The sequence below is a fragment of the Gorilla gorilla genome, chromosome X (genome assembly GCF_029281585.2).
Source record: "Gorilla gorilla gorilla isolate KB3781 chromosome X, NHGRI_mGorGor1-v2.1_pri, whole genome shotgun sequence".
NCBI lineage: Eukaryota > Metazoa > Chordata > Mammalia > Primates > Hominidae > Gorilla > Gorilla gorilla.
The window spans coordinates 46,700,362-46,727,781 of NC_073247.2; the positions used below are offsets into that span (position 1 = coordinate 46,700,362).

General features: G+C 36.3%; 1 protein-coding gene across 1 annotated transcript in view; it reads left to right on the forward strand.

Moving 5' to 3' along the window:
- CFAP47 (cilia and flagella associated protein 47) overlaps positions 1 to 27,420 on the forward strand; it is a 469,679-nt gene that overhangs the window by 230,263 nt on the left and 211,996 nt on the right. The window contains exons 38-39 of the mRNA XM_019019001.4: positions 9,224 to 9,374; positions 10,478 to 10,566. Coding sequence (XP_018874546.3) covers positions 9,224 to 9,374; positions 10,478 to 10,566 — 240 coding nt within the window. The remainder of the gene's footprint in view (positions 1 to 9,223; positions 9,375 to 10,477; positions 10,567 to 27,420) is intronic.

The following is a 27,420-nucleotide window of genomic DNA, read 5'->3' on the forward strand; positions in this document are numbered from 1 at the left end:
TACTCATTATAGGAAATTTAGAGACTATGAAAGTATGAAGAACCAGAAAATAAAAGGTTCATAATCCTACCTCAAAGAAGTCCCAATGTTGCCATTTTTCTCTGTGCCCTCATAGTCATTGTGTATGTGTGTGTAAATGATGGATAGACAGATAGATGATATATATACATGTAAATATACTCCCAAATTTTGATAATGTTATATGTGTCATTTTTATCTAATTGTGTTCTCATACTTATTTAATGTTTCTACTACTATCCCACTCACAAAAATAAAGTATAATTGAAACCTCCAGAGTATAGTTTTGAGAAATTAAATCTGAGCATAATGTGAGTCTTCCCAGATCAACAAATCATGTTGGATATGCCAACATATGCTAATGACATAAATACTCTTGTTTATTAAATAATACAAAGATGATATGAGAACAGCTGTGTCAGTACCATAGCAGTTGACAAATTTGATAACTACTAATGAACTTTAACTAGTCTTGAATTTTAGTCATTGCCTTTGCATTCAATTATTTTTCTCCAATGAAATGTGATAGATAACTACTAAAGTTACTTTGCTTGATTATCTCTTTGGATTTTAACTATACATTAAATTGAGTAACTTTTCAAGCTGTAGTCTTTATTTCTGTACTAGTATATCAAACACAGAAATAATAATAAAAAAGGGCCATTTTAAATTGTACTTAAAATATCCTGTAACCCATTTTCAACAGTGCCCTTGTTTCGTGTCATTAGCCTGTGTTAGCTTTCTTCAGTTATTACTCCATGCTAAAGGGGCATATAAAAGATCTTAATTCAACCTAAAGTAAACCTGAGGAAAAAATCTATACTTGCCTGCTTCTTTATTATAAATAAAATATTAGAATAAAATTCCTTGTATAATAAAAAGAACCTACCCATTTTCCAAGACCATAATAAAATAGTTAAATTTCTAATATGTCTATTAAAAAACATAACGATAATAACACAAGTTCATTTGGACATTGTCACATAACCATTTATTTTGTTGTCAAAGATTTTAAAACTTGAGGTCTATACTCCACTCTTCCAATAGGGTGATACAAATGAAAAGGATGAAGTTTCTCCTGCATTTTTTCCACTCATAAACCTGATAGCCTATTCCAGTATTTCAAAGCTTTCACTATGTGGAAATTCTTCCTAATAACCACAATAAACCTCTGATAATTTAGTTTAAGATTACTTTTCCTGTTAAGGAAGTTCATATTTGTTATTTTTATTATAAATGTGCACGGTAGAAAATTTGAGTTACAGAAAAATAAACAGGATAACAAAAATCACCTAGAGTTACATCAAACACAGTTTGTTAGTTCGTTTCTTTCCAGTCTTTTCATAGGCACACATAGGTTTATTATAACATATGCATACTTATGTATTTACATAATACAGGCATTATATGTAAATATTAACATACTTAATATTTATTAAACATTTGCTATATAAAAATATCTATATCATATGAACTTTGTTTCATATGTCAATATCTATATAGTATGCACTTCATATTTAATCTTCCTAATACCCTATTAGTGTTCTCATATTACAGAAGAAGATATTGGACACAGAGACATTAAATTACCCAATGTTCCCTGCTATTAAATGCCAAAGTAGAGATTCAAGACCAGTCAATACAAATTCAGAGCTGGCACTTTTATTAAACTGACACTTGCACATATCGTGTGCATGTGTATGTGTGTGTGTGTCTGTCTGTCTGTGTGTCTGTGTCACATTCAACAAAGCCCTTTGCATTCAATATAATGTTACTTTGACTATTTCTAAGCAATCCTGAAGATCCATGATATAATTGTGTCTTAGTCTGTTTGGGCTGCTATAACAAAACACCAAAAACTAGGCAGCTTACAAACAACAGAAATGTATTTTTCACAGTTCTGGAGGCTGAGAAGCTCAAGATCAAAGCACCCACAGATTGATTTAGTGTCTTGTGAAGGCTTGCTTTCTAGTTCATAGATGGTACTTTCTTTCTGTGTCTTCACGTGGTGGTAGGATCAAGGCAGCTCTGTGGGGCTTCTTTTCTAAGTGTAATAATCCTATTAATGAGAGCTCTGATCTCATGATCTAATCACTCCCCAAAGTCCCCAACTCCTAATACCATCACAATGGTGATTAGGTTTTCTTCTCTTTTTTTTTTTTAGCTTTATTGAGGTAAATTGGTAAATAAAAATTATATATATTCAAGGTATAGAGTATGATGTTTTGGTATACATATACATTGTCAAATGATTACAGCAATCAAGGTATTGACATATTCATTACCTCAAAAGGTTGCCTTTTGTATATGTCTTATGAGAATACTTAAAATATACTTTCTTTACACCTGTCAAGTGTAAATGACATTATAGTCACTTTGATATAAACTAGGTATCCAGAACTTATTCAAGTTATATCTTCATGTTCATACCCTTTGATTAGTATCTCCTCATTTTCTCCACCACCTGACCCAACAGTGGCTCCTTCCTTGATGAGGTACATGACCCAGCAGCATTTCCCTTTCCAAGGGATTCACAACAGGAATGGCTATTGGTTATGACAGGAGTGAAAGCTGCTGGCATACTCTATAGAGCAGTTTACTGGGGACCTAAGTAGCACCCACTGTGTGGCTGATAATGATAAGCCCTGCCATTCCTTGTTCCTAGCCACCTCTAGACAGCTCAAGTATGCCTGTCTCTCTAATGATCTTTCTGTGTGGTTTTCGTCAGGTTATTGCTCCATTGTGTTACTTCTGGGTCTTAATTGGAAACTTGAGCCCTCTCTAAGCTATTTTCTTTCATAGATAGCTGTTTAATTATTTTTTTTATGTGGAGAGAATGAAGATTAGTATCTCCTACTCTGCTGTTCTGATGATGTCACTCCTCTTGTAATTAGGTTTAAACATGTGAACTTGGTGGGGGGGACACAAACATTTAGACCTTAGCTTTCTACCCTGTAGCCCCAGAATTTATGTCTTCTTGCCTGAAGAATATATTCATTCCATCCCAATAGCCCCCCAAAATCTTAGCTCACTTCAACATCAACTCAAAAGTCTGAAGTCTTAATTCTCACCTGTCATATAAATCTTGTATTTAGGGTTTGCCTAGAAAAATAAATAAAAGTATAAGTCTGATATGGGTGAGATTCAAGGTATGATTCTTCCTAAGGCAAATTACTTTCCAGCTGTGATTCTGTGAAATCAAATAAGTTATATGCTTCCAAAATACAATGATGGAACAGGCGTAGGGTAGACACTTCTACCCTATTCCAAATGGGGGAAATAGGAAAGAAGAAAGTGATAACAGGTCCTAAGTATGTCCAAAACTAAACAGGACAAATAACATTAAATCTTAAGGCACCATAATAATCTTCTTTGACTTGAAACTCTGTTCTCCAGGCCCACTGGTGGTCCTGCCCCCGATGGCTTTGAGGCAGCCCAGTGCCTGCCACAGCTCTGTGTCTGAGAACATGTCAGTTCTCTGCAGTAGCCTCACCGCTGTGGTCATTCTATGCCTGGGTCTTGTGGTTGTGGTTACCCTGAGCTGGAATCTTGCTCCAATGTCTCTACTGGTGTGAGGTCTTCAGGGAGGCCTGCCTCCAGAGCTCTACTGGGCATTGCTTTAGTGGGAACTCTGCAGTGGCCCTTCCCCATGGCAATTCTCTAACTGAACCCCAAGACTCTCCAGGGTACCCTTTGAAATATAGGTGAAGGCATGCACTTTCTGTGCTTTCTGCACCAGTGGAAATGGTACTACATGGATGCCTCCCAAATTTATTGTCTGTGCCCATCAGAGGGGCAGCTACCACATTCCAAGCCACACCTGGGTCTGCTGAAGCAGCACCTGGGGCAGCCAAGGAGCATGATACTGGAATGTGGACAGTAGAGCCTTGAGGCATTGGTGGGCAGCAAACACCAGGGTCTCACAGCTGTTCATACTCCCTTCTCCTTAAAATTATTCTGTCTCTCAGGCCCTGGCATTCTGGGCCTATGATGGGAGAGGCAGCAAGGATGATCTCTGAAATGTTTTGGGGTAATTCTCCATAGTTTTAATGAATATCATCTGGTTTTCATGGAGATTCCTGATCCATATTAATCTCCTTATCAAACAGTTCCTTGCCCACACCCTTGTTCTCCCCTAAACATGTTTCTTCTCTCATTCTTTTCAATATGGATAAGCTAAGAATTTTCCAAACTTTTAAGTTCTGCTTCCCTTTTGGTTAAAAATTCTGTTTTTAAATCATTTCTTTCTTCTTCCATTTTACTATATGCATTCAATAGAAGCCAATCCACACCTTTAACACTTTCTTGGAAAATTCTTTAGTCAGACATTCTATTTAATCACTCACAAGTTCTACCTTCCAGGAAACACCAGGACACAAACACCATTTAGCCAAGTTCTTTGTCACTTTTTAACACGGATTTTCTTCCTCTGTTGTCTAGTAACTTGCTCCTCATTTCTGTCTGAGACCTCATCAGGATGGCCTTTACTGTCCATACTTCTACCAGTATTCTTTTCACGAACTTTTAGGTAATTTCTAAGAATGTTAAACCTTTCTCTACAGCTTTATTCTTTTGAGCCTTCACCAGAATCACTCTTTTAGGTAATTTCTAAGAATGTTAAACCTTTCTCTACAGCTTTATTCTTTTGAGCCTTCACCAGAATCACTCTTTTAGGTAATTTCTGAGAATGTTCAAGCTTTCTCTACAGCTTTATTCTTTTGAGCCTTTTCCAGAATCACCCTTTTAGGTAATTTCTAAGAATGTTCAAGCTTTCTCTACAGCTTTATTCTTTTGAGGCTTTACCAGAATCACCCTTTTAGGTAATTTCTAAGAATGTTCAAGCTTTCTCTACAGCTGTGTTATTTTGAGCCTGCACCATAATCACCCTTTATGGCCTTTATATAGTAATGTTGGCTTTTTTTTTTTCAGCATGCACCTCATAATTCTTCCAGCCCCTACCTATTACCCAGTTCCAAAGCCACTTTGACATTTTAGGTATTTGTTACAGCAGCACCCCCACCCACTTCTCAATACTAATTTGCCATCTTAGTCCATTCAGGCTGCTATAACAATAAACCATAAAATAGGTAGCTTACAGACAACAGAAATTTATTTCTCACAGTTCTAGAGTCTGGGAAGTCCAAGGGATCCAGGTGCTCGCAGATTCAGTGTCTGGCAAGGGTCTGAGTTCTGGTTCATATATGTATGAATTTATATATATATAAATTGCTAAGAGCACTTGTTCTCTGACTATTTCCATCTCATGACATCCTGTTCTTAAATTGAGGTACCATATCTTCATAATTGTCTCTGACTTTTATGTTCTCATCTCTCCTTGAATTTTCTCTAAAGTCAGTTGCTTTATTTACCTTGATCTTAGTGTTCCCTGTTAAAAGATTCGCTCAAATGCCTCCTGACACATGGTTATTCATTCATATGTAATAACATGGCAATAGAAAAGTAAATTTCTGTACTGTATGTGCACAGGTGTGTCAATTGGTAGGCTTCACATTAGGGTGAAAAACCATTCTGCTTTTATGCTCAATTGTCTGACATTTTATAATGGCATTGAAGGGAGTAGGGTTGTCTGAACCCCATCTTGCCCTTTATGTGGTGATGGTTTCCTCTAACCAGCTGTGTTTTGAAAATCTCTTTATTATAATTTTCATGAGATTTTTCTTAGGAAAAGAAATGATGAATCTGGGTTTCAGATGCCATTGTGGTTTAGAACTCCTCTTATATCATTTAACAATTAAATGTTATGTTTCAGTCTTGACATGTAAAGGCTCTATGATCCAGCCTCAGTTTCCTTATTTGAAAAATGTGGATAAGGCTATTTACCCACAGTGCTGTCAGTAATAAATATGATTATGTAGGCAAAACACCTTGTACCATAATGGAACTTATAGGAAGCAATTAATAGGATGACCGCCTCAATTTGGAGTACTGGTGACTCACAAATTAAAATATATCAACACTACTCGCAAATGCTTACAATCTATCCCAATGCCAGGCAAGCAAATACATAACGAAGATATAAATCAATAATTATTTTATTTATTATGTGTGTATAGAACTAGATGAAAACTGAAAAAGAAGCACCTGCCTACTCTTGAGGAAACCAAGGAAGGGTTCCCAGAAGAAGTAATGCTTAATTCTGAACACATATAAAAAACAACTACTCACTTATCTAAATGCATTTTATTTTGTAGGCTTGAAATAAAATTATTTTAGGTAGCTGTTATTTTAGGTGGCTCTCTTTAGTTAGGCTAAATAATTTCATAGGATTTGGTTTTTACAAATATGACTCAGAAAACATTTTGTTTTCCTAAACAAAAAAATGAATAATTTTATCATTATAAGATGTTATATAATTATATATTTATGTGTGCCACATTCTTTGTTAGATACTGTCTAGATCACAGTTAATAATGTCTCTTTCTGCCAGCTATGGATTTAAATTCTCAGACATATTACTTATATAGAAAATGTTAAACAGCTGCACCAGCATATAAACAAACATATTTACTTCTGCATCTAACTTTATGACTACATTTAGCTATAACCGTAGAGTGACTGTCATAAAAGTGAAAGTATAAATTTAGCAAACCATTCTTTTTTTTCTCGTTATTTTCATTGAGCCATATGTGCACTGACATTGATGTGTTGTATGTTTATTCTCCATCTATTCCAAAGGCTAAATTGAAGTAGCTTACAATGTATATGTAATATCAAGGAGGTTTTTTAAAAAAAAAATCAGGGAAAGGCAATCGGAGCAAAAAGAAAATAAAAGGTAAAATAATTAAAATGAAACCTATAGTTATGATAGAAATGCCTGGAGACTTAGGAAACTTACTCTAAGTAGACTACACATTTGATTCTGAAGTTTCTAACAAATTCAGAAAAGAATGCTGGTCATTTACATGCTTCAATATAACCACAAAATTTAAAAAATAATTACCTATACTTAAGAGAAGGCTGTTCATGGAACCAGCTATTTATCTCATAAAAAGGATACTCTATTTTGAAATGTATTCCATAAGACTTAAGTATAGGTTCATAAAATCTTTCATTAAATTCATGTTCTTTAGATGATGGTCATTCTTGAATGCTTCTCTTTTCATCAGCTTCCATCGAGATCCAATCCGTTACCAGATCCTATCGATTTTACCAATTGTGTCATAAACCTTGTTTCTTTTTCCCTTCTTCACCTGTTCCACCCCGATTTAATGTAACATCATCTTCATACTAGACTGCCACAATAGACTCCTAAAAATCTTGTCTGAAATGTATCCTCTATATTAGAATGACAGCTAATTTTTAACAGAAATTTAAACCTTTAACAGAAATTTTAAAAGGTGCTTAAAATATTTTAGCTTCCCATCAACATTTGGATGTACATTGAATATGCTTAACATGGTCCAAAGTACACTTTCACTTTTGTGACAGTCACTATGATTTCGCAGCTTGCTCTTGGCTATATTTTGCATCATTACCCCTATTGCTTGCTAAGATTTAGCATTACTGGCCTTTGATTAGTTATTCAAACACATTTTAATTCCCCATACCAGAGGCCTTGGATGCCTTCTTTCATCCCCTGTTCAATCTAGTTAACTCATTCTGATCCTTCACATTCCACCTAATATATCGCTTTCTCTGACCTTTCAGACTATGTCACACTCCCCATTGTATGCTCTCACAGCACATATATAATTTGTAATTTTCACATTTATTTTGTGATGGTAGAATGTTGGCCATGTCCTACCATTTGTACTATCCAGGAGAGCAGGAATAGTGGTGATTTTTTTTTCTAATTACTGTATCTCAGAAACCTAAAAGAGTGCCTGGAACATTATAAATTATCTAAAAATATCAATTGCATGAAAGAATTAATGGATAAATGATCTTATATAGTGATGTACTTCAGAATAACTGGAAATACTCTAAATCACTCACTGTTATCTTAATAAATAATTTGAGCCTATATACCTGGAAAAAGACCTCAAGGTCAAATGTTCTTTGTTCTCAGTTAAATTCATGCCCATGAGTTTTCATAAGAGTCCTTTTGCACACAATTGAAATTGTTGAGGACACATATCTAAATTAAAATCACCCCCACTCCTGCAAGATGTGAGCTGTAATTTTCCCTACAAAACTATTTTGAGAACATTTCTATTGCTTTTGAAAACCCCTCATTCATCTCACTCCTCGTTTCTTCCTAGTCTCACCCATTCAACAGCAACTGCACAAAAGTTCTGGCGCAATTAGGTCAAGGTTTGACACCAAGGGAATCTATTCCCGTCTCCATTCTTAAATATGTGTATTCTAAGCGAAGACAATAGGTAGGAGTTGGTACAAAAGAATAACTGTTATGGGATGTATAATGGTAACCATGCTAAAAACCAGAGGAAAAGCAAAGATAAAATTTCCCCAAGTTTTATCACCTACAGCTGTATCAAGGCAAGGCAAGATTGAAAGATTGATCCAGTAACAAAATAGAGAGTCCCTTGTTTAAATTAGAGTGTATAACTTATTTAAACAGTGAAAGCATGAGTAATCAAAGGTACCAGATTCACATGTCCCTTGTACAGGGCAATATCAAAATAAAAGGGGTCAGATCACTGCCTCATGGATGGTAAGACACCCTCTTGCTGAGGAGCTAAATTCATGCTGTCATTAAGCTTCATGGCCTGTAACTCTATCCTAAAAGGAGTAAGGAAGCAAGCCTCATACCTCATCACAATCCAGGAAGCAATGATAAACTTTCTGGTGACAGTCTCTCAGGGGAGATTAGGGAGGCAAGTGAGAAATGTTCCTAGAGCAGCATTTTTTGAATTTTTACTTTATTAATGTTTCCACATGTTACCAGAGACCAGTGACATGACAAAGTATTTGCCTCAACAGTAGCACAGAATGTCCTATGAATTTCCCTCAAAACAATTCATACATGGTTTCCTGTGGCTTGCTGTTAGAAAATCCTTTATTTGAGAGATTATATATTTGAAAGTTAACTTCAGATTTTACAAAATATATTACGATAGCTTAACCGATGACAATAACTAGATTGTAGGCTTCTTGATAACTGCAGCTGAAGTGAGTACCTTGCAGGGGGATGTAGGCACTAGACACATGGTCTACATTAAACAAATGCTTGTAAGTTGTCTTTTTTGTTAAAACGTTTTCTCTTTTATCTTTTACTAAATAGAAATGAAATTAATGTCACTCTGAAATTCACCAGTCGCTTTATTCGTCCTGCTGAAGCTTCACTACTATTAATTTCAAAACCCAAGAACGCAGTAAGAGGAATTACAATGACTTTTGCTCTTAAAGGCAAAGTCCTCGATTTTAAAGCCATTGTAAGTAAATTTTACCTACGATGTCTTTGCTTCTCTTATCAGACCATGAAGTATCAAAAGCATGTTATTGTTATACATTTTATCTTTAGGCAGCTGTTTCTTGAGTCATCCCTGTGCCATGGATACTTGTGATTTAAGTTAAAGCAGTTCTGGGCCTGTGTCTGTGTTTTTGCTGGACTAAGGGTTGAGAGTTTATGCAGTAAAAAAGGACTTTCCTGTTCTCTGGCAGGAACTTTCATCAGTTTATCTTGTGTGTCCTGTAGACCAAATCTATTATAAAGATAAGGCTAATGCTGGCATTTATTGAGAGGTGACGATGTTCCAGACAGAGTTCTAAGTATTTCTTTTTCAAATGGTGGGGAAGAGAGATTTTTAAATCTTTAAAAATGGTTGTGACATTATTGTGATTGACTTTTTGTAGCCATTATCTCTTCTAAATATTAATTTCTACAATGGAGGTATGGTACAGAATAAGTAAATTCATTAGATTGCCAGATTTCCAAATGGATTGTAAAGAAATTTAGGTGTGCAGGGCAAGAGTGGTAAGCAGAGAAAATGACTGTAGGATGGTTGAGTGATGGCCTGTTGTTGAGGAGGGCACTGAGATGCTCATATGGACAGACTGTCTTTTGAGACAATGATGCTCAGAACAGGAAGTGGGCATTTGTCACTTCCTATGTATAATCTTATTTCCTCCTGAATAATGAACATGTACTTTTCCCAATCCTCTCACACAAATTATCTGAAACAAGACATTGTTTTGTCACATGTGGCTAAGAGATATGGCTGGGCTTAGCCTGTCATTGGTGGTTCTGGGGGTAGACATGCAACTGTTTACTTCCCCATCTGCCCCTATATGGTCTTAAGTCACTGGGAAGCAGATTAGATAATAAAAACAAAATAAAATAAAACAGTAAAATAATCTTTCTGAAACTATAGAATACCTAGAAAGTTTTTCTCCATGGAATTTCTTTTGATAGTGGGAAGTACTGTCAGTGTAATATTAAATGGACGGTTTATAGATTTTTAAGATTATATTTTATAATTCAGAAAGTTCATTTTTTGTTATTATCATGTGGTAAGATTTTATTTTTTTACTTTAGGACATTATAAAATGCGAAAGCCCATGTTATCAATTTCAGGAAGTCACTGTAAATGTGAAAAACCCCTTCCATACAGCTGGGGACTTCAGGTAAGTTATTGTTTTGGTGTAAATTCATTGCAATTAGCTCTATCTCCACTCTGAAGAGACATATGTGATTTTCTTTCTTTCTTTTTTTTTTTTTTTGAGACAGTCTCGCTCTGTGGTCAGGCTGGAGTGCAGTAGCACCATCTTGGCTCACTGCAGCCTCCACCTTCCAGGTCAAGCAATTCTCCTGCCTCAGCCTCCCAAGTAGCTGGGACTACAGGGGTGCCCCACCACACCCAGCTAATTTTTGTATTTTTAGTAGAGATGGGGTTTCACCATGTTGGCCAGGATGATCTCGATCTCTTGACCTCGTGAGCCACCCGCCTTGGCCTCCCAAAGTTCTGGGATTACAGGCATGAACTACCGCACCTGGCCGTAATTTTCTTCATCTCTTCAACATGAACCATTTCGAGCAGAAATTATATGTGTTCAAATTCCTATAAACTTCTAAGCACCATCAGAAAAAATTAAACGACTAATTAAAGTAAATCAGTTTTCCTGAAATGATCATACTAAATTTATGAGTTTTGTCTGCAAGTTGTTTGTTGAAATTCAGTGTTCTTTCAATTATTAAAAAATATGTATAATTAATAGATTTTTTACTTCTAATTTTATTCTGTACATGTCCAAAATTGAAATATCAATTTAAGCAGAAAAAAACATTTTTACTTAGAGCATCATAACTAATTTATACTGCACAATGTGCATGTGTTCATCTTAAGATTTAATAATAATAACAAAAATACATATTTGTGATAAAAAGACAATAAAATTTTCAAGTATTATTTAATGACACAATAGAAAAGTAACTTCCTGGAAATGTACACCACATTGAGGAAGACGACGGAAGGTGATACCTTCTGTGCTGATTAAACTAGGAACTCTGTTTTTTCCAGCTTCAGCTATCAGATTTTTATGATACTTATATTGAAACCGGAAGTTATAATATGCTTATTATTTTACTGTTTGATAATTTCCAGTTCTTTTAATCACTGTATGTAAAGGATTTTGGTAATTTCTTATCTTTCTCTAATAATTTTGGTCATTTTGTTTTAAAAAATATTGTTTTGAAACAGTGATTGGTAAATACCTGGTTCCTAGGTGCATGTGAGAGAGAATATGATTTAGTGCAGTTTTATTAAAGTGATACATTGGAGTATAAGAAACACAAAATTTTAGAATATATGGTGTGTTAACACAGTACTAAAGTATGCCCTTAAGTAGACCAAATGACTGACTGCAATTCCTCAGAGAAAAACAGGATCAAACAAATTTAGTCTTACATTCTAGTGTTAAAGCAGAAAGAAAATCTGGATATTCCAGAAATTGGGAGAATATTACAGATACATATTTCTCAAATAACAGTAATATTTTAACATGTCTTTATGTTGTATCTCAGATTTAATTAAAATGGTTAATGCTTATAAGGGGTTTGTGGTTTGATAGGAAGCAAAATTGTTAATCAAGTGATTTTAACTATATCCTTCCTTTGAATATGTCCCTCAAACTTAGGCAATGGACAAATAAACTCAAAAATATAAAACCAATTTCAAAATGTGTAAAACCAATATTGTGTAAGAGGCATATATTATGTTTGAAATTTTAACATAATAAAATAGATTGAATAAGAAGGAATTTGACTAATTAATTAATATAGAAACTATTTTTAAGTTTTAACCAATATAACAAGTGACCCAGTTTTTAATGTTACACTTAATAAATGATTGACTTGGTTATTATTAGCAGTCTCATATTAAACATACTTTAAAATAAAATAAAAATATCCCCATATATTCCCCAATATTGTATGCATAAGTGACAAGAATTGATCATGTTTTATCAAAATTTCACATTACTTTGAACAAATAAGGCAATCCAGTCTATATTTAACAGAGATAGGATTAGCTGACCAGGTTGTTAATTCCCATGCCTTGCTCCCAGACTGGTGATTCTCAAATTCTTCTTTTGCAGAACACCACTGTTTCATGCTCTATAATGCTATTTTTTAATTTTATATTTGATAAGATTTAGTTTGCTAGTACAGTATTTTATTGAGGATTTTGCCTGTACAATTATAATATTTAATAGTGTAATTGCCTTTTTCAGTGATTTGTCTGTTTTTGTATGATTAATATTAACCTTATAGAATTATTTCTGAAATGTTACCTTCTATTCTATTGTTTGGAATACTTTGTGAAGGATTGGTGTTAGTTATTTGAATGTTTGATATAATTCACAGGTGAAGCCATCTGGTTCTGAGCTTTGCTTTGTGGAAGTTTATGTAATTACTAATTCCATCTCTTTGTTATGAGCCTGTTCAGATTTTCTGTTTCTTCTCAAACCAGTTTTGCTAGTTTATTTTATTCCAGAAATTTCTGCATTTCTTCTAAGTTATCTAATTTGTTGGCACAGAGGCTTTCAGAGTATTCCCTTATAATCCTTTTTTAATTTCTGAAAGGCAAATAGTGATGTTCCTCCTTCTATCCCTTATTTTAGTAATTTAATTCTTCTCGTTTATATTCTTGATCAGTCTAGGTAATAATTTGTCATTTCACTGATCTTTTAAAAAAATTCCTTCTGCTTTCCTTGATGTTCTCTATTGTTTTACTACCCTCTATTTTATTTCTGTGCTAACTTTTTTGGATATTAATTATTTCCTTCTCTTTGCTTTGTGTTTAGATACCTCTTTTTTTCTCACTTCTTAAGGTGAAAATTTAGATTATTATTATGAGATTTTTTTTCATATAGGCATTTTTATCTACATATTTCTCTCTAAGGACTGCTTGAGCTTCATCTCATATGTTTTGGAATGTGTTATTTTTATCTTCATTAATCTTAAATTATTATTATTACTTTTGAGACAGAGTTATGTTCTTGCCCCCGGGCTGAAGTGCAATGGCGTGATCTCGGCTCACTGCAACGTCTGCCTCCCGGGTTCAAGTGATTCTCTTGCCTCAGCCTCCCAAGTAGCTGGGATTACAGGTGCCTACCACCACACCCAGCAAATTTTTGTATTTGTAGTAGAGATGGGGTTTCACCATATTGGCCAGGCTGGTCTCGAACTCTTGACCTCAGGTGATCCACCCACCTTGGCCTCCCAAAGTGCTGGAATTACAGGCATGAGCCACCATGCCCAGTAATCTTAAATTATTTTTAATTTCTTTTTTATTTCTTGCTATCCCACCAGTTATTTCGGAGTATGTTGTTTAATTTCCCCATGTTTGTTAATTTTCAACTTTTCTGTCACTAATTTTATTCCATTCAAGTTAGAGAGCATACTTTGTATTATTTAAATCATTTAAAATTTATGAAGATTTGTTTTATGGCGTATCATAAGGTCCATACTGCGGAATGCTCATGAGAAGAATCTATATTTTGCTGTTGTTGAGTAAAGTGTTCTATAGGTATCTCTTAATTTTAGTTGGTTTATAATATTGTATAAGACATATTTTCTTGTAGATTTTCTGCCTAAATTTTTCTATTCATAATTAAAAGGGCAGTATTTAACTATCTAACTATTAATGTTGATCTGTTCATTTCTCCCTTCACTTATGTCAGTTTTACTTTCTGTCTTTTGGTGCTCTAAAATTCAGTGAATATATATTTATAGTAATTTTATCTTCCTGATTGTTCATATAAAATGTCTCTATCTATAGTTACAATTTTTGTTTCAAATTCTATCATGTCTTGTATTAGTATAGCTACTTCAACATTCTTGTGGTTGTATGTATGATATATAATTTTTCATCCTTTTACTTTCAATCTATTTTTTATCTTTCAATCTAAAGTATGTCTCCTTTATATAGCATATTGCCAGATTTGGGGGTTTTGTTTTGTTTTAACAGCTTCATTAAGATAACATTTATATGAAAGAACTGCAGGTATTTACTGTGTACATTTTGATGAGTTTAGACATGTGCAAACACCCATGATACCATTACCATAATCAAAGGAACAGAAATTTCCAACACCTCCCAAAGTTCTCTTGTGTCCCTTTGGTTTTCTGGTTTGTTTGTTTGTTTTTTGGTAAAAACACTTAGCATGATATCTACCCTCTTACATTTTGAAGTGCATGATATTGTTAACTATTGGCACTATATTTTATAGTGGATGTCTATAACTTATTCATCTAAAAGTATAATTGAAACTTTATACCCATTGAACAACAGCTCTCCATTTCCCTAAACCCACAGCTACTGTCAGTCATGATGGCCTTCTTCGCTTCTATGAGTTTGACTACTGTAAACACTTCGTATCAATGGAATTATGCTTATTTATAATTCTGTGACTGACTTATTTCACTTAGCATAATGTCCTCCAGGTTCATCCACGTTGTTACAGATGCAAGACTTCCTCTTTTTTTAGTCAGAATAATATTGTATGTGTATATTAATCACTGCTTTTGATTGCATTATTTAATCAATTCACAAATTTGTTATTATTGACACAGTTGATTTTACTTTTGCCAATTTCCATTTAGTTTGCTATATTGTATGTCTTTTTGTTTGTTTCTTTATTAGTCCATGACTTCTTTTTTTAATAATAGTGAATATTTTTCAATGCAGGATTTTAATTTTTGAAGGCTTTTTCAATATATTTTTGAATTTGTTTTCTTAATGATTGCACCAGAGTTTACCATAGACATTTTTACTTATCATAATCAACTTCAGATATATACTAACTTAATTCCAGTAAGATTCACAATGTGTTACTCTTATATAGCTCTTTTCCCTTTCCATTCTTTTCCTGGTGTTATTGTCATACATATTACATCAATATTACATACCCAACAATATATTGCTATAATTATTACTTTATATAATTTGTATGACTTTGAGAAAGCTGGGAGAAAGTGTATTGGTTTACTAGGGTTTCCGTAACAAAACACCACAGATCAGATGGAATAAACTACAGAAATTTATGTTCTTAGAGTTCTGGCAGTTAGAAGTCCAAGATTAAAACACCGTCATTTTTTCTTTCTTCTGAAACTTTTCTCCTTGGCCTACAGATAGTTGTCTCCTCATTTGTTTTTTTTTTCTGTGAATGTATATCCCTGATATCTCTTTGTGTTTTCAAATTTCCTTCTTCTTATAAGGACATAATTCAGATTGGATTAGGACCCACCCTGAGGGCCTTAACTTAATTATCCATTTAAAGGCTCTTTCTCCAAATACAGTCACATTTGGAGATACCGGGGTTAGGACTTCAACATATGAAGTTGGAGGGGACAAAATTCAGCCCATAACAAACAGCAAGTATATATCTATAGTTTTTTATATTTTAACCTTCCTATTTATTATTTCCATTTCTTTTCATTTGTTCGCATGGATTGGTGCTACCATATAGAATAATTTCTGTGACCTGATCCAGCTTTCATCTCACCCACTTTATTTTTTGAACATTTTTTCTCTTCTCTTTCCTCTCTCCTTTTTTTATTCAGGTAATTTCATTGCCCACATTTTGTTCTTAGTGGTGTGCCTACCATACGTCAGATTCTATTTACTTTTTTTCATTTTTTTCTCTGTTCTTCAGAATGTGTAATCTCTACCAATCTTCAAGTTTGTTAGTTCTTTCTTCCCCCAATTCAAATCTACTGTTAAGCCCTCGAGTGAATTTTTATCTCTCTCTTATTGTAGCTTCCATCTCCAAAATTTCCATTTGTTTCTTTTTTTATAATTTCAATTTCTTTGTTGATATTCTCTATTTGATGCCACATTGTCATCATGCTTTCCTTTACTTCTTTAATTATAGTTTCCTTTATTTCTTTGCAGATTTTTATAATGGCTATTTTAAATTTGATTTCTGTTCAATCTGATACCTGGGTTACTCTAACAAGCAGTTTCTACTGTCTGTTACTTTTCTTCTTTGTGTGTGTGTGTGTTTCATGTTTATGAAATACAGTAGACATTGTAGACAATATATTATGCCAATTCTAGATACGTGTTCTATCTGACCCAGGCTTGCTAATGTTCTTTGCACTTCTAATTTTTTTACTGACTGGCTGGGTTATTTTGGTGATGTCTATCTCCCCCTGCTCAAACCTACACACACATAGTGTTAAGGCTCTGATGTTGCTTGTCAAAGGCCACCGTCTTTGGCATGCCCACAATTACCCTGGGATTACAGTGGTTTTGGCAGGGCTCCCTGTGTGTTTTCCTGACCACACCCTTCTGTTAAATTCCCTGCATGGGGTGGGGGTGGATAAGTTACTCTTCAAGCTAATTCAGTCAACTTCAGACCTCTTTGAAAAAACAGTTCTATAAATCATTGTTTAAGATTTTTTCTGACTCCAGGAGGACTTCTAGCAGTCTCCTTCACCAGTTCTCTCCAGCAAACTAACAGGCCTGTAGTTTAGCTTGCATCTTTGTTGATCTACCAATCTCCATCCAATTGTATTTCACCATAACTGGCACTGTTTCTGAGAAATTCAACTTTCGCTTGAATTTCTCCACACATTATTGAAAATGAAATCAGTACTTTGGGAAGCGATTAGGAGCTATTCATTTTAAAGCCCGCTTCTCTCCTCAGGGAAAATATCTGATCCATGACTCTAGAGCTAGGGGTGGGGACAATGGTGCACTTTTTCTTCAGCAAACCCTCCATTTTAGGAGCTGAGTGCTAGGTGGGCAAGGGGGCAAAATAGCCTCAGGATTTTTTGACTTGCTTCTCCCAGTGTGGAACTACCACCTTACAAACTGGGCAAAGGCAGTTGGGGTTTCAGTATTTTCAGCAGTGCCACACTAGTGAGAGCTTCAGTCCATGAGTGGGTGCCGGGTAGAAGAAAAGAGCTTCTCACGGTCTCTCAACTGCGCTTGCCCAGAACCTAGCCTTAGCAACATGTACTGAGGTGAAAATGTTGATATCCCATGCCTCCCAGAAACATAGGCCTCCAAATGGGAGCCAGGGGAAGGAAGAGCCCTATGTTCTTGGCAAAAACAGTCTGAAACAAAGTTTCTTTTTTGTTGAGCTTGAAAGGAAGAAGGAGATAGAGTTCTTGGTTCAGATATCACAGACTACTGGTTTTCTTATTATATTTTAGTTTATTTTGTTTAAAGATTTTTCTTAATTTGCTGTATGCCCTTAGAACCATCTCCAGAGAATTTCAAAGTGTTTTTTTGGGTTTCCTTGTTTGTTTGTTTTGTTTTTACTCATTTGCTTGGGGTGAGAGTCCAAGGATCTCTCATGGTGTCAGGCTTAATGTTTGTCTTAAATATTATTTTAACTGTTATTAAGATAGCCACTCCAGCTCCTTTTTTATTACTATTTTCATGGTATTCCTTTTTAAATCTTTTTAATCCCAATTGGTTTGTGTTTTTGAACCCAAAGTTTGTCTCTTTTCTCTTACCCATCTTGTCAATCTTTCCTGTTTGATTGAAGTGTTTAGTCTGTTAAATTTAACTCAATCTGTAATCTAGTAGATTTTATATGTCACTTTTATATTTCCTTTATATATGACTAATGTCTTTGTTCATCTATTTCTCTGTTACTGCCTGAGTTTTTTAATAGTTATTTTGTATACCATTTTAATTCCTTTTAGTTCCTTTTACTTCATGATTTTCTAATTGTTTTCTTAATAGTTACCCTGAGGATTACAATCAGCATCTAATGTAAAACAATCTAACTCAGATTAATACCAACTGAATTTCAATATAACTCAGAAACTTTGTATCTGCAATGTACCTCTTTTTCCTAGCCTTTCCCTAGTGTTATTATACCAATTTCATCTTAATGCATTATAAGCCCATAAAGCAGTTTTATATTTATTGTCCTACTCCTGCTTATTTTACGCTTATTTTTTTTTGTCTTTTTCTTTTTCTTCCTTTTTGTGGAGAACAGGGTCTCGCTATATTGCCCAGGCAGGTCTCGAACTCCTGGGCTCAAGCTATCCTGCCGCCTCTGCCTCCCTGAGAGCTGGGATTACAGGCATGAGCCACCGCACCCAGCCCTCCTGCTTATTTTAAATGAGAAAGGCAAATATAAAGAGTTGCAAAGAAAATGAAAATTTATAGCTTGTTTTTAGATATATATTTACCAGTGTAGTCACCTTTCTTCATGCCTTTTATTACCTCATGTGGTTTTGATTAATTTCTTGTGTCCTTTTATCTCAGCTGAAATATTTCTTGTGCCACAGTTCTGCTAGTAATGAATTGTTTTAGTTTTTCTTTACTTTAGAATATCTTTTCTCCTTCATTTTTGAAGGACAGTTTTTTTGTTTTCTTCTCTTTTTTAAAAAATTTTTTTGAAGGAGAGTTTTTTCTGTATACATTGTACTTCATCAACTCTATTTCTTGCAGTGTACTGAATACATAGTCCTATTGTCTTCTGTCTTCCAGCATTTCAGATGGAAAGTCAGCTGTTAATCATATTAAGGAGCCACTGTAGGCACTGAGTCAATTTTGTATTGCTACTTACAAGATTGTCTATATCTTAGCCTTTCCACTGTTTGATTATTATTATCTATATGTGGATTGCCTTAAGTTTATCCTACAAAGTGTTCTTTGTGCTTCTTGGATGTGGAAATTATTGTTTTTCATCAAATTTTAGAAGTATTTATTCTTTATTTTTAAAATGTTTTTTTTTTTTTACCTTTCTCTCTCTCTTGTCTTTTGGAAATTCTCATTAGACTTATGTTGGTGTCCCACAGGCATCTGGAGCTCTGTTAGGTTTTCTTTATTATTTTTCTCCCTGTTCCTCAAAATAAATAATATCAATTGACATATTTTTAAATGCACTGCTTCTTTTTTTCTTTTGCCATACCAAACCTGCTGTTGAGCCCCTCTAGTAATTTTTAGTTTCAGGGATGTTATTTTTCAATTCTAGAATTTCTAATTGGTTCTTTTGTATCATTTCTATCTATTTAATTGATGTTGTCTATTTGGTGACACATCATTGTATCTCACATGCAGCATTAAAGATCTTTGACATATTTTGGGGATCAGGCAAGTTAGCTTAATCCAACACATGGGCATCTTTTCCCCCATATGTTCCTCTCATGTTTCATCAGGCTTTTGTTTGACCCAACTGCTGCAGCAATCTCACACATAATTGCTGTGGATTGATTTCAGCAAACATCCTGGTGTGGTAGGTGTTCTCCCTTAAGTCAGGTCAAATAAAGACAAATGCATTACAAATTAAGGCTTGAAGTTTTCGAGGAAGCAGCAAGACAGGTTAGATAAAAACAGTGCTCAGGAATAAGACTTTTTTGAAGAAGTCCAATCTCAGTCTTTCCCTTCTTCAGGTTGTAAGCTACAACTTCCATGGGTACAAGGCTGCTGCAGAGCTGTCAAAAGGAGGATGGGAGTTACAACACACAAGTTCCAATGCAACAAACTCCACTGATCTTACCAAAGTTTGGAGTTTTTCTTGGATAAACACTACTCCTGAGATTGTTGCATGCCTCTCTGTATTTACCAGTGTTCTGAAAAAGTTAATTTTCACAACCCTTACCAGTGGTTTTTGTTGCGTATATAGAGGGATAAATGTATGGTGGTTCTTTTTATTTATTTATTTATTATTATTATACTTTAAGTTTTAGGGTACATGTGCACAATGTGCAGGTTAGTTACATATGTATACATGTGCCATGCTGGTGCGCTGCACCCACTACCTCGTCATCTAGCATTAGATATATCTCCTAATGCTATCCCTCCCCCCTGCCCCCACCCCACAACAGTCCCCAGAGTGTGATGTTCCCCTTCCTGTGTCCATGTGTTCTCATTGTTCAATTCCCACCTATGAGTGAGAATATGCGGTGTTTGGTTTTTTGTTCTTGCGATAGTTTACTGAGAATGATGATTTCCAATTTCATCCATGTCCCTACAAAGGACATGAACACATCATTTTTATGGCTGCATAGTATTCCATGGTGTATATGTGCCACATTTTCTTAATCCAGTTTATCATTGTTGGACATTTGGGTTGGTTCCAAGTCTTTGCTATTGTGAATAATGCCGCAATAAACATACGTGTACATATGTCTTTATAGCAGCATGATTTATAGTCCTTTGGATATATACCCAGTAATGGGATGGCTGGGTCAAATGGTATTTCTAGTTCTAGATCCCTGAGGAATCGCCACACTGATTTCCACAATGGTTGAACTAGTTTACAGTCCCACCAACAGTGTAAAAGTGTTCCTATTTCTCCACATCCTCTCCAGCACCTGTTGTTTCCTGACTTTTGAATGATTGCCATTCTAACTGGTGTGAAATGGTATCTCATTGTGGTTTTGATTTGCATTTCTCTGATGGCCAGTGATGGTGAGCATTTTTTCATGTGTTTTTTGGCTGCATAAGTGTCTTCTTTTGAGAAGTGTCTGTTCATGTCCTTCGCCCACTTTTTGATGGGGTTGTTTGTTTTTTTCTTGTAAATTTGTTTGAGTTCATTGTAGATACTGGATATTAGCCCTTTGTCAGATGAGTAGGTCGCAAAAATTTTCTCCCATTTTGTAGGTTGCCTGTTCACTCTGATGGTAGTTTCTTCTGCTGTGCAGAAGCTCTTTAGTTTAATTAGATCCCATTTGTCAATTTTGTCTTTTGTTGCCATTGCTTTTGGTGTTTTAGACATGAAGTCCTTGCCCATGCCTATATCCTGAATGGTAATGTCTAGGTTTTCTTCTAGGGTTTTTATGGTTTTAGGTCTAACGTTTAAGTCTTTAATCTGTCTTGAATTGATTTTTGTGTAAGGTGTAAGGAAGGGATCCAGTTTCAGCTTTCTACATATGGCTAGCCAGTTTTCCCAGCACCATTTATTAAATAGGGAATCCCTTCCCCATTGCTTGTTTTTCTCAGGTTTGTCAAAGATCAGATAGTTGTAGATATGTGGCGTTATTTCTGAGGGCTCTGTTCTGTTCCATTGATCTATATCTCTGTTTTGGTACCAGTACCATGCTGTTTTGGTTACTGTCGCCTTGTAGTATAGTTTGAAGTCAGGTAGTGTGATGCCTCCAGCTTTGTTCTTTTGGCTCAGGATTGACTTGGTGATGCGGGCTCTTTTTTGGTTCCCTATGAACTTTAAAGTAGTTTCTTCCAATTCTGTGAAGAAAGTTATTGGTAGCTTGATGGGGATGGCATTGAATCTATAAATTACCTTGGACAGTATGGCCATTTTCATGATATGGATTCTTCATACCCATGAGCATGGAATGTTCTTCCATTTGTTTGTATCCTCTTTTATTTCATTGAGCAGTGGTTTGTAGTTCTCCTTGAAGAAGTCCTTCACATCCCTTGTAAGTTGGACTCCTAGGTATTTTATTCTCTTTGAAGCAATTGTGAATGGGAGTTCACTCATGATTTGGCTCTCTGTTTGTCTGTTGCTGGTGTATAAGAATGCTTGTGATTTTTGTACATTGATTTCGTATCCTGAGACTTTGCTGAAGTTGCTTATCAGCTTAAGGAGATTTTGGGCTGAGACAATGGGGTTTTCCAGATATACAATCATGTCGTCTGCAAACAGGGACAATTTGTCTTCCTCTTTTCCTAATTGAATACCCTTTATTTCCTTCTCCTGCCTAATTGCCCTGGCCAGAACTTCCAACACTGTTGAATAGGAGTGGTGAGAGAGGGCATCCCTATCTTGTGCCAGTTTTCAAAGGGAATGCTTCCAGTTTTTGCCCATTCAGTATGATATTGGCTGTGGGTTTGTCATAGATAGCTCTTATTATTTTGAGATATGTCCCATCAATACCTAATTTATTGAGAGTTTTTAGCATGAAGGGTTGTTGAATTTTGTCAAAGGCCTTTTCTGCATCTATTGAGATAATCATGTGGTTTTTGTCTTTGGTTCTGTTTATATGCTGGATTACATTTATTGATTTGCGTATACTGAACCAGCCTTGCATCCCAGGGATGAAGCCCACTTGATCATGGTGGATAAGCTTTTTGATGTGCTGCTGGATTCGGTTTGCCAGTATTTTATTGAGGATTTTTGCATCAATATTCATCAAGGTTATTGGTCTAAAATTCTCTTTTTTGGTTGTGTCTCTGCCCGGCTTTGGTATCAGGATGATGCTGGCCTCATAAAATGAGTCAGGGAGGATTCCCTCTTTTTCTATTGATTGGAATAATTTCAGAAGGAATGGTACCAGTTCCTCCTTGTACCTCTGGTAGAATTCGGCTGTGAATCCATCTGGTCCTGGACTCTTTTTGGTTGGTAAGCTATTGATTATTGCCACAATTTCAGCTCCTGTTATTGGTCTATTCAGAGATTCAACTTCTTCCTGGTTTAGTCTTGGGAGAGTGTATGTGTCTAGGAATTTATCCATTTCTTCTAGATTTTCTAGTTTTTTTGTGTAGAGGTGTTTGTAGTATTCTCTGATGGTAGTTCGTATTTCTGTGGGATCGGTGGTGATATTCCCTTTATCACTTTTTATTGCATCTATTTGATTCTTCTCTCTTTTTTTCTTTATTAGTCTTGCTAGCGGTCTATCAATTTTGTTGATCCTTTCAAAAAACCAGCTCCTGGATTCGTTAATTTTTTGAAGGGTTTTTTGTGTCTCTATTTCCTTCAGTTCTGCTCTGATTTTAGTTATTTCTTGCCTTCTGCTAGCTTTTGGATGTGTTTGCTCTTGCTTTTCTAGTTCTTTTAATTGTGATGTTAGGATGTCAATTTTGGATCTTTCCTGCTTTCTCTCGTGGGCATTTACTGCTATAAGTTTCCCTCTACACACTGCTTTGAATGTGTCCCAGAGATTCTGGTATGTTGTGTCTTTTTTCTTGTTGGTTTCAAAGAACATCTTTATTTCTGCCTTCATTTTGTTATGTACCCAGTAGTCATTCAGGAGCAGGTTGTTCAGTTTCCATGTAGTTGAGCGGTTTTGAGTGAGATTCTTAATCCTGAGTTCTAGTTTGATTGCACTGTGGTCTGAGAGACAGTTTGTTATAATGTCTGATCTTTTACATTTGCTGAGGAGAGCTTTACTTCCAAGTATGTGGTCAATTTTGGAATAGGTGTGGTGTGGTGCTGAAAAAAATGTATATTCTGTTGATTTGGGGTGGAGAGTTCTGTAGATGTCTATTAGGTCTGCTTGGTGCAGAGCTGAGTTCAATTCCTGGGTATCCTTGTTGACTTTCTGTCTCGTTGATCTGTCTAATGTTGACAGTGGGGTGTTAAAGTCTCCCATTATTAATGTGTGGGAGTCTAAGTCTCTGTAGGTCACTCAGGACTTGCTTTATGAATCTGGGTGCTCCTGTATTGGGTGCATATATATTTAGGATAGTTAGCTCTTCTTGTTGAATTGATCCCTTTACCATTATGTAATGGCCTTCTTTGTCTCTTTTGATCTTTGTTGGTTTAAAGTCTGTTTTATCAGAGACTAGGATTGCAACCCCTGCCTTTTTTTGTTTTCCATTTGCTTGGTAGATCTTCCTCCATCCTTTTATTTTGAGCCTATGTGTGTCTCTGCCCGTGAGATGGGTTTCCTGAATACAGCACACTGATGGGTCTTGACTCTTTATCCAATTTGCCAGTCTGTGTCTTTTAATTGGAGCATATAGTCCATTTACATTTAAGGTTAATATTGTTATGTGTGAATTTGATCCTGTCATTATGATGTTAGCTTGTTATTTTGCTGGTTAGTTGATGCAGTTTCTTCCTAGCCTCGACGGTCTTTACAATTTGGCAGGATTTTGCAGTGGCTGGTACTGGTTGTTCCTTTCCATGTTTAGCGCTTCCTTCAGGAGCTCTTTTAGGGCAGGCCTGGTGGTGACAAAATCTCTCAGCATTTGCTTGTCTGTAAAGTATTTTATTTCTCCTTCACTTATGAAGCTTAGTTTGGCTGGAAATGAAATTCTGGGTTGAAAATTCTTTTCTTTAAGAATGTTGAATATTGGCCGCCACTCTCTTGTGGGTTGTAAAGTTTCTGCCGAGAGATCCGCTGTTAGTCTGATGGGCTTCCCTTTGATGGTAACCCGACCTTTCTCTCTGGCTGCCCTTAACATTTTTTCCTTCATTTCAACTTTGGTGAATCTGACAATTATGTGTCTTGGAGTTGCTCTTCTCGAGGAGTATCTTTGTGGCATTCTCTGTATTTCCTGAATGTGAATGTTGGCCTGCCTTGCTAGATTGGGGAAATTCTCCTGGATAATATCCTGCAGAGTGTTTTCCAACTTGGTTCCATTCTCCCCGTCACTTTCAGGAACACCAGTGAGATGTAGATTTGGTCTTTTCACATAGTCCCATATTTCTTAGAGGCTTTGCTCATTTCTTTTTATCCTTTTTTCTCTAAACTTCCCTTCTCACTTCATTTCATTCATTTCATCTTCCATCGCTGATACCCTTTCTTCCAGTTGATCGCATTGGCTCCTGAGGCTTCTGCATTCTTCACGTAGTTCTCGAGCCTTGGTTTTCAGCTCCATCAGCTCCTTTAAGCACTTCTCTGTATTGGTTATTCTAGTTATACAGTCTTCTAAATTTTTTTCAAAGTTTTCAACTTCTTTGCCTTTGGTTTGAATGTCCTCCCATAGCTCGGAGCAATTTGATCGTCTGAAGCCTTCTTCTCTCAGCTCGTCAAGGTCATTCTCCGTCCAGCTTTGTTCCGTTGCTGGTGAGGAACTGCGTTCCTTTCGAGGAGGAGGGGCACTCTGCTTTTTGGAGTTTCCAGTTTTTCTGCTCTGTTTTTTCCCCATCTTTGTGGTTTTATCTACTTTTGGTCTTTGATGATGGTGAGGTACAGATGGGTTTTTGGTGTGGATGTCCTTTCTGTTTGTTAGTTTTCCTTCTAACAGACAGGACCCTCAGCTGCAGGTCTGTTGGAGTACCCGGCCGTGTGAGGTGTCAGTCTGCCCCTGCTGGGGGGGTGCCTCCCAGTTACGCTGCTCGGGGGGTCAGGGGTCAGGGACCCACTTAAGGAGGCAGTCTGCCTGTTCTCAGGACCCACTTAAAGAGGCAGTCTGCCCGTTCTCAGATCTCCAGCTGCGTGCTGGGAGAACCACTGCTCTCTTCAAAGCTGTCAGACAGGGACATTTAAGTCTGCAGGGGTTACTGCTGTCTTTTTGTTTGTCTGTGCCCTGCCCCCAGAGGTGGAGCCTACAGAGGCAGGCAGGCCTCCTTGAGCTGTGGTGGGCTCCACCCAGTTCCAGCTTCCCGGCTGCTTTGTTTACCTAAGCAAGCCTGGGCAATGGTGGGCGCCCCTCCCCCAGCCTCGCTGCCGCCTTGCAGTTTGATCTCAGACTGCTGTGCTAGCAATCAGCGAGACTCCGTGGGCGTAGGACCCTCCGAGCCAGGTGCGGGATATAATCTCCTGGCGCGCCCTTTTTTAAGCCCGTCAGAAAAGCGCAGTATTCGGGTGGGAGTGACCCGATTTTCTAGGTGCCCTCTGTCACCCCTTTCTTTGACTAGGAAAGGGAACTCCCTCACCCCTTGCACTTCCCGAGTGAGGCAATGCCTCGCCCTGCTTTGGCTCGCGCACAGTGTGCGCACCCCCTGACCTGCGCCCACTGTCTGGCACTCTCTAGTGAGATGAACCCCGTACCTCAGATGGAAATGCAGAAATCACCCATCTTCTGTGTCACTCATGCTGGGAGCTGTAGACCGGAGCTGTTCCTATTCGGCCATCTTGGCTCCTCCAACTGTATGGTGGTTCTAATGCTGTAATTCTCTGCCTTTCTTTCACTGGTTGTGTAGTTTTGTAATTTGAAAAATATTTTATGTTTTAGCTTAGGCTCTTGCTTCTCAAAGTGTTATCCTTGGATTAGTAGCACCAGCATCACCTGGGAGCTTGCGAGAAAGACAAAATTTGAGGCCCACTTCAATCCAATTGAGTCAGAATCTGCATTTAATAACATCTCCAGAAAATTTGTTTTTACATTAATTTTAGAATCATGTTGTTCTAGGTCAGCAGGTTTCAAAGTTTAATAAATGGGTGAGTCCAGGCTTGGTGGCTCATGCCTGTAATCCCAGCACTTTGGGAGACCAAGGCGGAGGGATCATGAGGTCAGGAGTTCAAGACCAGCCTGGCCAACATGGTGAAACTCAGTCTCTACAAAAATTCAAAAAAATTAGCCGGGCATGGTGGCATGCACCTGTAATCCCAGCTACTTGGGAGGCTGAGGTGGAAGAATCACTTGAACCTGGAGGCTGAGGTTGCAGTGAGCCGAGATTGTGCCATTGCATTCCAGCGTGCGTGACAGAGTGAGACTCCGTCTAAAAAAATAAAAATAAAAAAATTAAATAAATGGGCAAACTATATTAAAAGCATCTTAAGAACTTGTTTTAAATAAAGATTTCTGGAACCCATTCCAGACCTGCTTAGAATTCATATAGGTAGAACTTTGGAAATCTGAATTTTGAACAAACTTTAAGTAATTATTATGCAGATTGAAGTGTGAGAGCTGCTGATTTAGAAACTGCAGTTATCAAGTAGGATTATTTTTTTCTTTTAACAGGTAGTTCATATTGCATTTTTACAGTTAATATTTCTATATATTTTAGGAAAACATGTTCTTTGTATTTAAGCAGGGATGATTCAGACACATGTAGATTGCTATTTTGTCTCAAAATGGTATATGTACAGTGTATAAAAATATGATATTTATTACGTTGGTCTAGTCATTTTATTTGTGTGTCAAATTTTATGATCCTTGTGACTACTTTTTAGCCAGAACAGATTATCACCAAAATAAATTTCTCCAATTAGTTACCTTGGATTTATAGAAATAGAAATAAATGTTGGAATATTCTTCTGCCTCATAATTTTATGAAATTTAGATGAGAATTTAGAATTTAGTAGTTGACTTTAAATGTAAATTACTCTCTGGAGAGGAATTCTTCTTTATGTATTTGCCTAATTGTGACTTAATAATAATATAGGTGAATCTGGTAGTCTGACAGATGTTTCAGAAAGTTCACAGTTTACATTTT